Source organism: Dipodomys spectabilis, unplaced genomic scaffold, assembly GCF_019054845.1.
Source record: "Dipodomys spectabilis isolate Male_0828 unplaced genomic scaffold, ASM1905484v1 ptg000018l, whole genome shotgun sequence".
NCBI lineage: Eukaryota > Metazoa > Chordata > Mammalia > Rodentia > Heteromyidae > Dipodomys > Dipodomys spectabilis.
Window position 1 is genome coordinate 11994279 of NW_024870695.1, and position 11704 is coordinate 12005982.

Genomic DNA, 11704 nt, shown 5'->3' on the forward strand with positions numbered 1-11704 from the left:
TTCCTTCCCTCTCCCTCCTTCCCCCTCACTCTCTCTTTCTCCCTGCTTTTCCCTCCCTCTCTTTCCTCTTTCTGGCTACCATTAAAACAGCACATGTGCTCCAACACTCACTCCACAGACTCCAAGCAACAAAGCCCAAGTCACTGAGGCCTGAAACCTGAAACCAATAGCCGAATACGCCTTTCCTCCTTTGGAAGTTCTTTAGCACGGACATTTTGTGATGGAAACCACTCCTTTAGGAGGCAAAGAGCCGGACAATTTCTTGTGAAAGTATCTATTCCAAGACTCAACAGTTCTATTGTTAGGTACTGTACCTAAGAGAAAATAAAACATATCTACAAAAGTATTTGTACAAGCATGGTATAAAAGTGTTATTCTTACAATCCAAATGTTTATCCAAAGGAGAACAAATTTGTGGCATGTTTGTACAATACAACATATTTCAGCAATTCAAAACAAAGAACAAGATACTGATGCAATACAGGTAAGGTATTATATTAAGAATATAATGCTAAGTGAAGGAGAATAGAAGTGCAAAAGTATGCACACTGATTTTATTCATGGGATTCAAGAACAGTATGTATCTACAGTGAGAAAAATTGGGACCATATTTGCCTTTGAAAGATAGGAGTGAGCAAGAAAGGTACAAGGGAAACTTCTACTGTAATAGAAAATTTTAATGTTTTCCGGTGGGGTCACCATGAGAGAGCTATATTCATCTGGGTAAACTTTATCTCAACAAAACACCTAAGAAAGGAGCTCATGCTTACAACCCTAGCTACTCAAGAGGCTGAGATCTGAGGACCATTGCTAGAAGCCAGCCCAAGCAGACAAACCATGAGACTCTTATCTCCAATTAAACAACAAAAAGCCAGAAGTGAAAATGTGTCAGAGCTACAGCTGTGAGCCAAAAATGCAATGAGAAGCATGAGGTTATAGTTCGGGGGGGGAGGGGGGGAGGAGAGGGAGAAGAAGACAGAAAGGAAGGAGGGGAAAAGAGGAAGAAGGGAGAGCGAGGAATTATTTGGAGACAATATTTGGCAGTAGAACAGGCAAACGTTATTTTCCTTCTTTATGGTAAGGACTGAATAAGGCCCAAAACGTTGCATAACTAGTAATAAATATTACAGCTCTTGAGTAACAGTATTAGATCTAGAACAAGAATATTATGACCATGAAGACAGTGCCCTTCATCTCCCACCAATGTTCTTTGTGTGAAATGATTACATAGCAAAGCCCCTGTTAAGCTAAGTGGATTTATTTTTAGCAAATATTTACTAAGGGCCTATTATACATTATGTCCATGGGCTGGGAACAAAAAGATAAGTAAAGTACATGTGTAGTAAAAGAGACATTGTCTTAAAAAAAAAAAAGAGCAAGTAGGTGTCAATGGCTTACGATTTTTTTTTAATTTAATTTTATTTTATTTGTGAACATACTGTACAGAGGGGTTTGGCTTACGATTTAATCCTAACTACTCAGAAAGCTGAGATGGGAGGATCACAGTTCAAAGGCAGCCAGAATAGGAAAGTCTGTGAGACTCTTATCTCCAGTTAAGCACCCAAAAAATCCAGGAATGGAGCTGAGCCTCAGGCAGCAGAGTGCTAATCTTGAGCACAAAACTCAGGGACAGCATTAAGGCCCTGAGTTCAAGCCCCAGGACTGCTCCCTCTACCCCCCATTTAAAAAGATTTAAAAAGAACAGTAAACAGACAAAGACATTAAAGCAATGCAACAGCTTTGTCATCTTGTGCAGAGCACCCCGACTCAGGTCTTTCATCGAATTCTTGACGTCCAGAAAAGGAATAGCTGAGACATAACACCTTCAAATTTGAAGAACAGTGGGAGCTTGAGTTTGTAGACCTAATGCCAGCAAATGAGCCCAGAAGCACCACATGAGCACCACATGAAGGAAGGTCCTACTTTGCTAAGATATAGAGTTTGGGTTTTTATCAATTCAGAGTGACAAAAAAAAGAGAATTATATTTTTAGAAAAACAATGGTAGTAGCAGGCAAGAATGAGTATTCTGAGAAAAAAAAAAAAGCATATTATAAACCAAAAAACAAGCACATCTTTTTAGCATGACCTGTCATGACATCTATTTACTTTCCTCTTTTCCCAATGCTTCTTTCTGAGTATATGTTGTATATAAATAAATCCTGGTAGATGCCAGTGGCTCACGCCTGTAATCCTAGCTACTCAGGAGGCTGAGAGCTGAAGATCAAGGTTCAAAGCCAACCCTGGTAGGAAAGGCCATAAGACTCTTATATCCAATTAACCTCTCTATCACTGTGTCTCTAGAGATGTAGTACTAGCTTTAAGCACAAAAGCTCAGAGACAGTACTTAGGCCCTGAGCTCAAGACCCAGGACCAGCACTCTAAATAAACAAACAAACAAACAAACAAATAAATGTGAAAAATAAATGAATCCTGGCTAGTTGCTGTCTTCTAAGATGAGCTTACAGCAATTGATTATATAACACTACCCAATAAAACAAGGCCAAAATAATATTCTTACCCCCTATATGAACATATAGAAATGACAGGCATGTGTCACCACACCTGGCTTGCCAGCACCACATTTTAATTGGCCCTATGATAGACAAGCAAGAGACCTTTTTTTGATTCATTAGGTTGTAAGATTGCAACTTCCTTTCAGAGATTTGATGTGTTTCAAGTCCTCAGACTCATATTCTTTGTACAACATCAATATGCCATGAGCCCTTGTAAGAGCTTTTTGCATGAGTGTTGAAATAACTGGAGAAGAATAAGTCCCAAGAAGTCATTTTAATCTACACACATTGTGTGTGTGTGTGTGTGTGTGTGTGTGTGTGTGTGTGTGTGTGTGTTCTTCTGATATTTAGTCATGTTTCTACTATACTAGTAGCTGCCTAGGAAGTAGTGCTTAGAATTAGCAAAAAAGAAGTTTCTTTTGGATCACAAAACTTGTTTGTTTTTTATCAGATTAGTTTTTTCCCCCATAAGATTCTTAAAAAGATTCTGGAAGCAATTTTCTCTGATACTTCTTTTTTAACAAAGTAGGCACCCAACTAAAACCATGCAAAATGAAATGAATTATGCTCTTTAATGGGGAGGTACCTCCAACTTGGAGGTAACAGCAGGAGGATCATTCAATTCAAGGACAACACTAGCAAAAGTTAGGGAGTCCCTGTCTCTCAAAAATAAAATACAAACAATAGGGCTGGGGTCATGACTCAAGTAGTAGAGCTCTTTAATGTGTGAGGCACTGAGTTAAACCCAAGCACCTGAAAAGAAGAAAAAGAGAGAAGGAGGTGATGGAGGAGGAGGGGGAGAAGGAGGAAATAGAGGAAGAGGTGGAGGAGAAAGAGGAGGAGGAAGAGTAAACAAAGGAGGAGCATGAAGTTAGGGAGAAGGAGGAAGTAAGAGAAGAGGAGGTGGAGGAAGGGGAGGAGGAGGAAGTAAAGGACAAAGATGGAGGAGGTGGAGGAGGAGAAGGTAGAGAAGAAGGAAGAGGAAGAAGGGGAGGAAGAATAGGAGGAAGAGGTGGAAGAGGAGGAGAGTAGTAGTAGAAATAATCAAAAAGTTAAGTCTCATATCCATAACTACCTGGTATTACACGAGAAATTTTACCCAATGGAACTGGGGTTAGCATACTTTTAATTTTCATGAAGTTAAGGCCTTCACAAATGAAGCAGACTCCAAGTCTCAGCAGCTAAGACTTCTATGGCTTCCTTCCTCACAGTCTGAAGTAAATCAATGAAGGCTTCCCAAAAGATTATACCTTAGAATTTGTATTTCACTTGAATCAGAAATACAAGTAAGGATGTAGGCACTGACAGTTCATGCAATAATTCTAAGTACTTAGGAGGTGGAGATCATGAGGATTGTGGTTTGAGGCCAGTTTAGGAAGAGAAACGTTTGTATCTCAGCCAATTAAGAAGCTGGGCATGATAGTGCATCTGTCATTCCAGCTACTTGGGAAACATAAATAGGAAGACCGCAGTCCAGGATGAAGAAGACAGAAAGCAAAACCCAATTCCAAAAGTAATAAAAGCAAAGAGGGATGGGGTAGCTCAGTGGAATCAGTGGCAGATTGTGTGTTTACCATGCTTAAGATCTGGATTTGATTCCCCTCTCCCCTAAAAAATAAACAGACCACAAAAAAAACCCTTCAAAGTATACAAATAGTAAAACTGCTTGAAAAGTGAGGCATACCAAATGTGGACAAGCACAATTTGAATTGAAAATCACAATGCAAGGTCTTGATAACCAACTTATAGTTTGACTCACACAAGCATTAATTATTCTTATAGTGATAAATATTATTCACCTACATAAAGTATAAATGTCTCTCACACACACATACACATACATGCATACACACATACACACAAGCATATACGCATGCATGCACACATACATACACACTCATACACAATTTAAACCACTACATATCTTGATTCTTTGTTGTTAAGTACATATTTTAAGATCACAAAAAAGCATTGCAGCTGGGTGCCAGTGGCTCATGCCTGTAATCCTAGCTACTCAGGAGGATGAGATCTGAGGATTGTACTTCAAAGCCAGTCGAGGCAGGAAAGCCTGTGAGACTCTTATCTCCAGTTAACCACCAGAAAACTGGAAGTGGTGCTGTGGTTCAAGAGGTAGAGTGCTAGCCTTGAGCAAAAGAGCTCAGGAAAGTGCCCAGGCCCTGAGTTCAAGCCCCACAACCGACAACAAGGACAAAAAAAGAAGCCTTGCAGGAATGCAAACCACGGTGACCATTCTCATGATTAGTGGCACAAATACACAGCACCTCATGATTTTTTTTTTATTTTGTCCGGTCGTGGGCCTGAACTCTGGGCCTGGGCGCTGTCCTTCAGCTCTTCAGCTCAAGGCTAGCGCTCTACCACGTGAGCCACAGCGCCACTTCTGGCTTTTTTCTTTTTGCTTATGTGGTGCTGAGGAATCGAACCCAGGGCCTCTGGCTTGCAAGGCAAGCGCTCTACCACTGAGCCACCTTCCCAGCACCTAATGATTTTAACATCAGTTTTAGGAGTAGACAAAAGCAGTCAATGTGCAGGATGAAAATCAGTGGGAATATTATCTTCATTTGTAATGAATTGTACCGACAATAATTACTTATTGGCCCTTTTTTTTCTTTTGTTCCTTATTCTGTCCACAGAACAATGTTTGCTATGACCCTCTTTCAAAGTGAGTAATTGATCCCACCCCTGGGAATGAATGGTCCTGATTTAGTAACCTGAAGTTAACCATCTTTTATGAGGCATAAAACTCTTCCTCAGTACATAACACTAATGAGATGTTTGTAGGAAACCTGACACCAACAGCGATGGAGCAAACATCCGGTATCAGCTGTAAGCACCCATTTGGGGAGGGGGGGTGACTATATAAAGGTCCCAGAGGGAAGAAGCAGCCTTGGGAGTCAAGGCCACCAGAGGAAGCAGCCGGCGTCTGTGATTCGCTCATCAGAGGATGGCTTCGGATGATGCCCCCTGGGGTTGCTCTGCAGAGTCCTGTGTCCAGGCTGCCCCTAATGCCCATCTTTCATCCAGATGTCAGACCCCAAGCTTCCTCTGCAGGTCTCACTTGACCACCGGGTGCCTGACACCCTGCTACTATGCAGGGACTTGTCACAGCCCCTGCCTGGTAGGGAACTGCACTTGGTGTGAGGAGGGGACGTTCAACAGCAATGAGAAGGAAACCATGCAGTTCCTGAATGACAGACTCGCCAGCTACCTGGAGAAGGTGCGCAGCCTGGAGGAGGCCAATGAGGAGCTGGAGTGCAGGATCCAAGAGCAGTGTGAGCCCGAGGCCCCAGTGGTGTGCCCGGATTACCAGTGCTACTTTGACACCATCGAAGAGCTCCAACAAAAGGTTCTGTGTCTCACTGTCTACTTACTCCACCTTCCCCATCTCTTGAGATCCTCCCCCTTCACACCAGGAGAGGCTGTTCTGTGGACCTAAGCCAAGGGAAAGAGGAAATTCCAAGAGCTAAGGTCCTAGACAGGAGAGGGCATTGGAGTCAAGCTCCACTAATGACTGAGTGACTATTAAAAAGCCACTCGTCTGTGTATCTTTTCACCCAAAGAAGGGAAGAAAACTCTATTATTATATCTAAAATCACCTCTATATGTGACACTGCATAGTTATATTCTTTTCTCATACAAATATTGGATGTTATCTTTTTTTTACTTCATCTAGTAATTCTTTCACTTTATTTATTTTTAAAAATTTTTGTGTCAGTTCTGGGGCTTGAACTCAGGGCCTAGGTGTTGTCCCTTAGCTTTTTTGTTCAAGGCCAACACTCTATCAGTTAAGCTATACCTCCACTTATAGCTATTTAATAGTTAATTGGAGAAAAGAGTCTCACAAATTTTCCTGCCAACGCTGACTTCCGACTGTAATCCTGAAGATCTCAGCCTCCTGAGTATTTTGGGTTACGTGTGAGCACCAGGGCGAGGCCTAATTATTTTATTATACTTATCACTTTCTATTAGCATGCATGGGATATAGTCATAACACAAACCATTAGTGGGAAAAAATTTTACCCTATCCAGCTGCCAAAGAACATTGCAAAAGTACTTTATACCATTTAAAAACTAAGCCTTTTGTTTCTATATTTTATTTCTAAATTGGCACTGTGGTTTTTTTTTTTTTTTTTACCCTTCATGAAGCAACATAGTTAACTAGAACAGCATACTAAAAATAATTTTGTATTTTCTTACAAAGGTTTTTATAAGGTACCTAATGGCATAGCTTTAAAGGCTTAGATTTTTAGTTTTTTTTTTTTTTTAAAGAATTGTGTATTTACATAGTAACTTATCTCTCAGATCTTATGCACAAAGGCAGAGAATTCTAGACTCGCTGTTCAGCTTGACAACTGCAAACTCGCTGCTGATGACTTTAGGTCAAAGTAAGTATTATTTATTATAATAATTTATGTTTATGAAAAGAATGTTTCTCACACACACACGATCACACACAGACACACACTCCAAATATTCTCTACATAACTTTTTTTTGTGCCGATACTGGGAGTCTGGGTGCTGTCCGTTAGCTTTTATGCTCAAGGTAAAGCTGGCACTCTACCACTTGAGTCATACCAATTAAATAACATTTTAACTGAAAATTCTTGGGGAGGGGGACCCTGAAAAGAACATTTTTTTAGTATGTCAAGGAAACTGTGACATGTGGCTCCCTGAGCCCACATATCACTCACCAGTGCCCTTCCCCGCCCCCCAGCACTCTGTCTAGCAAAGTAAGCACTGTCTGTCTCTCTTGCCATGAAAGGTATGAGAGTGAGTTGTCACTTCGCCAGCTGGTAGAGTCGGACATCAGTGGCCTGCGTGGGATCCTGAGCGAGCTGACCCTGTGCAAAGCTGATCTGGAGGCCCACGTGGAGTCTCTGAAAGATGATCTCCTTTGCCTTAAGGAAAGCCACGAAGAGGTGAGCCAAGGGGCCAGGTACCCGAGGAGGGTAAGACTGAGAGAGTTTAGCTGGTCCATTTTGTATGTGTAGATTGGACCTGGGCAGGTGTTGCTGCGGCTGGAGTAACCCTCCTCTAGGCCCTACACAGCCTGACCATTCCTCATCTCTGAAGGCAGCTGTGATGCACATTGCACATTATTGTATGTGCCATGACCCAGGCCAGGGCAGAGAAAGAAGCCACATTCTGCCCCTGCCATGGCAGGGAGGGGTGAGTAACTCTAGGAATGGCTGTGCTTGGTTTATTTTTTGCCACTTGTAAGTCTTATCCACAGAGTGTAAAAACTGAGCCAATGCACACAGACAGTGAAGTCCACTTGAAAAAGAAAATAAAGATTTAAGCAATATTTGGGGCCCTTGCTTTTAAGTATTCTGCATTTTGTAGCCATTTTTAAAAATTATACAAACATTGAGTATACAGTTATCCCACACTGATGAAACTGGAAAATAAAAAAACCAAAGGTGCATTTATAAACTAAGTATATGAAGTACATTTATAAATTGAAATAATGTATATTTTCTCCTTGCTCAGTGGTTGAGGAAAATAAAAGCTAAGCCTATTAATATCTTACTGTCAGGACTTTTGGAAGTTTTGGTTTTTGGTTTTTGCTTTTGTTCTGTTAATGCAAGTACTAGGGTTTGAACTCAGGGCCTGAGCACTATTCTTGGTCTTTTCTACTTAAGGATGGTGCTCTACTGCTTCAGCCACAGCTCTATTTCTGGCTTTTTGCTGGTTGATTGGAGATAAGATTCTCATGGATTTTCCTGCTTGAGATGTTTTCAAGCAGTGATTCTTGGGTCTCAGCCTATTGAGTAGCTAGGATTATAGGGATGAGCCACAATGCCCAGTTATGTTCTTTATATTTATTTTTACTATTCTATAACTCACAAGAGTCCTCTTAGAAAGGTACAATTATTCTTCCCATTTCACAGATGAAGAAACTGACAATCTTCTCAGTGGTGAAATGAGGTTTAGCCTGAGCAATCTGAATCACTTCCCTATGTTCACCCACTGTTCTCTCAAAACACAAAACGAGATGTCGTTGGTTGTCACACTGACATTTTCCCCTCCCCAATGTGATGTTCTGTACTCCATTTCCCCTCTCAGGAGGTCAACATGCTTCGTGATCAGCTTGGGGACCGACTCAGCGTGGAGCTGGACACTGCCCCCACCATGGACCTCAACAAGGTCCTGGAGGAGATGCGATGTCAGTATGAAACGTTGCTGGCCAACAACCGCAGGGATGCAGAAGAATGGTTCGCTGCTCAGGTAAGCAACAGCCGAAAAGGAGCACAAGCCTCAGGATCGGCACCATCCCCAAGATCTCTAATGGACCCTGTGTTTCAGACAGAAGAGCTGAATCAGCAGCAGTTATCCAGTGCTGAGCAGCTGCAGGGCTGCCAGACGGAGATGCTGGAGCTGAAGCGTACGGCCAACACCCTGGAAATTGAGCTCCAGGCACAGCAAAACCTGGTGCGTCTAGCAAATACAGGTTCAACTTGACCACCCAAGACACCATGCTCCCTTTACCGCAAGCTCAGAGAGAGACTCACAGTTCATGGGGACAGGTTTGGATTTCCAAGTTGCATAGGTGATATTTTGTTGTCTTTCCTAAGTTACCGACAGATCCACAACTTATCATGTCCCACTGGGGTGCCTCTCCTTCCCTCCTGGTGCTGGGCATGATCCTGAAACACGCCAGAGACAGGAAAGGGAGCAAGGCGAAGTGAGAGAGCAGTCTCTCAGGCTTAATTCTCTTAATTCTCTTTCTATCGTGAGCAGTCTTCCAGGCTTTCCATTACATCTAAAACAAAAAAATGTATTCAAACATTTTACACTATAACTATCAAAGTTTCCAGGGACATATATCACAACCAGACCCTTTACTGTTCCCTGCTACACACAGAGAACAAGAATTATATAGTTGAGGTCAGGCACAGCGGCATGGGCCATATTGAATCCTAGAACTCCTAAATGAAGAATAGCTGAACATTCACCTTAGAAGACACACAATTCAATTCAAATCCCACAGTAACTTTAGAAGGTGGGCACCTTTGCTAACATTATTTCACACACAGGACTCAGGTTAAGTAATTGATACATGATCCTGTAATTGTAAGAAGTACAGTAGAAGCTGAATCTAAATTCTCCAAAACCTCATCACTTACAACTAGACCATCCTGCCACTGCCTGCCAGAAACACAGACTTGGGTTCCTCCCAAATGCAATAAGTCTTTAAGCTACACAAGTAAGTGATAGATAACCATAAACATATTGGTGAAGCTAACAGATGGCCATGCGTACAGTACCTCAGAATTTTCCAGGTACTGTTCTAAGTGCTCTCCAAATATTTATGCATTTAATACTATGAGATGGGAACTTTGTACCCCCAGTAAATGTAGAATAAAATTGAATCCCAGAGAAGCTGAGTCACTTTCCTAAGTTCACAAAGCTAGAAAGCTCCAGTAAGGGTTTGAAAACTGGCCAACTAGACAGAGGTTATGCTGCAGGTTTGTCAGACAATGTCTTCCTTTTATAGACCAAATCTCTGGAATGTACGGTGGCAGAAACTGAGGCCCAGTACAGCACCCAGCTGGCCCACATGCAATGCCTGATTGATGGTGTGGAGAACCAGCTGGCTGAGATCCGCTGTGACCTGGAGAGGCAGAACCAGGAATATGAGGTACTGCTGGACACAAAAGCCCGGCTTGAGTGTGAGATCAACACATATCGAGGCCTGCTGGACAGCGAGGACAGCAGGCAAGTTCCACAATTGTTTGTGAAAGGAGAATCCTGCTTCCCCAAAGTCTACCCAAGGTCAAACCTCCCTAATGTGTTTAGGAAATATATACATGTATGTATATACATATATATATTTTAAAGAAAAGACAAAGGGTACAGTGGCTCATGTCTGTACTCCTATCTACTTAGGAGGCAGAGATTGGAGGATCACAGTTTGAGGCTCCCATCTTTATCAATAACCTGGGTGTGGTAGTACATGCCACTTATACTGAATGTATAAAGAGGTAAATCAAAGATCAGGCCATCCTGAAAAAAAAAGTGCAAGACCTTATTAGAAAAATAACTAAAATATAAAAGGGCTGGGAGGGTGACTTAAGGGGTTGAGTGTTTGCCTAGCAAATGCAAAGCCTGAAGTGAAAACCCTGATACTACAAAAACAAATTTTTCTTTTTGCAAATTGATTGTTTGCAACTATGAAAAAAATTTAATAGAGAGAAAGTGGCTGAGACTTAGCACATGACAATGGAAAAGTTCTAAGACTTTGGAAGTCCTATAGCAGAAACATTTCCATCTTTAACATGTCATGCTTCTGGTATGTTTTTCCTCCTAATGTCCACCAAAGAGGAATCAGGCCACGACTGAGCTGATTCTTTATGAGATGAAGAAGATATAGACAGTATTCATAGCCACTGCTCCAGTGCACCAGTGAACCTGAAATGCTATTCTGAGTCTAGAAAACGAAATGAGGCTTAAGTCAGATTTTTTGGCAGAATTTTCTGCAGAATATAATTTGTGGGGTAAAGCTAATATTCTGTGTTGGCATTTTACCAAGATGACTTTATTAAGCTGAATCTCAAATTGATTCCCCCCAGGCTTGCCAGTAACCCATGTTCTACTACCTCCATGTCAAGTAACACTTGTGAGCCATGCACAGCCTATGTGATTTGCACAGTAGAAAACTGTTGTGCATGAAGACTGCACCACCAGCACCATCAGTGTCCTAGGCACAGACGGGGCTTCCAGAAAGGACATCCAAACCGGAAACACAAGTCCTTTAGCTTCCACACCCTACCATTCTTCTCCTCTAGTCATCTGAGCATATTGATCCTCTCCTCTTCTCCAAGCTCATTTGTGGAATTCTGGGTTCCCATAAAATTTGCTTATTGATCTCCAAATAAAAACCAAAGTATTTCATTCATTTATCATATAAATACAGTCCTGTGGCTCATTGCCCTTGAACTAATAATAGCTAATTAGCCAGGCACAGGTGACTCATACCTGTAGTCCTAGCTATTCAGGAGGCTAAGATCTGAAGATCAAGGTTCTAAGCCAGTCTGGAGAGGGAAATATGTAAAACTCTTATCTCCAATTAACCAGAAAAAAAAAGGTGGAAGAAGAGAAGAGAAGGAAAGGGAAGGGAGTAGACAAAAGGAGACGAGAAGAGAAGAGAGAAGAAACAAGAAGAAATAAA

The 11704-nt window shown here is 41.7% G+C and overlaps 1 protein-coding gene across 1 annotated transcript; it reads left to right on the forward strand.

Annotated features, from left to right (window-relative positions):
• Positions 1 to 5476: 5476 nt before the first annotated feature.
• Krt40 (keratin 40) lies at positions 5477 to 11205 on the forward strand. The gene is made up of 7 exons (XM_042673183.1): positions 5477 to 5878; positions 6835 to 6917; positions 7295 to 7451; positions 8599 to 8760; positions 8839 to 8964; positions 10031 to 10251; positions 11106 to 11205. The coding sequence occupies exons 1-7, from the start codon at positions 5477 to 5479 to the stop codon at positions 11203 to 11205; spliced, it is 1251 nt and encodes a 416-aa protein (XP_042529117.1).
• The last annotated feature ends 499 nt before the right edge of the window (positions 11206 to 11704 follow it).

Bases quoted from the DNA above. Each gene is read 5' to 3' on its own strand.
- Krt40 (XM_042673183.1), top strand. From the start codon at position 5,477: ATGGCTTCGGATGATGCCCCCTGGGGTTGCTCTGCAGAGTCCTGTGTC. The intron at 8,761-8,838 runs GTAAGCAACAGC...CCTGTGTTTCAG, and splicing joins AAGAATGGTTCGCTGCTCAG to ACAGAAGAGCTGAATCAGCA. The intron at 8,965-10,030 runs GTGCGTCTAGCA...TTCCTTTTATAG, and splicing joins TCCAGGCACAGCAAAACCTG to ACCAAATCTCTGGAATGTAC.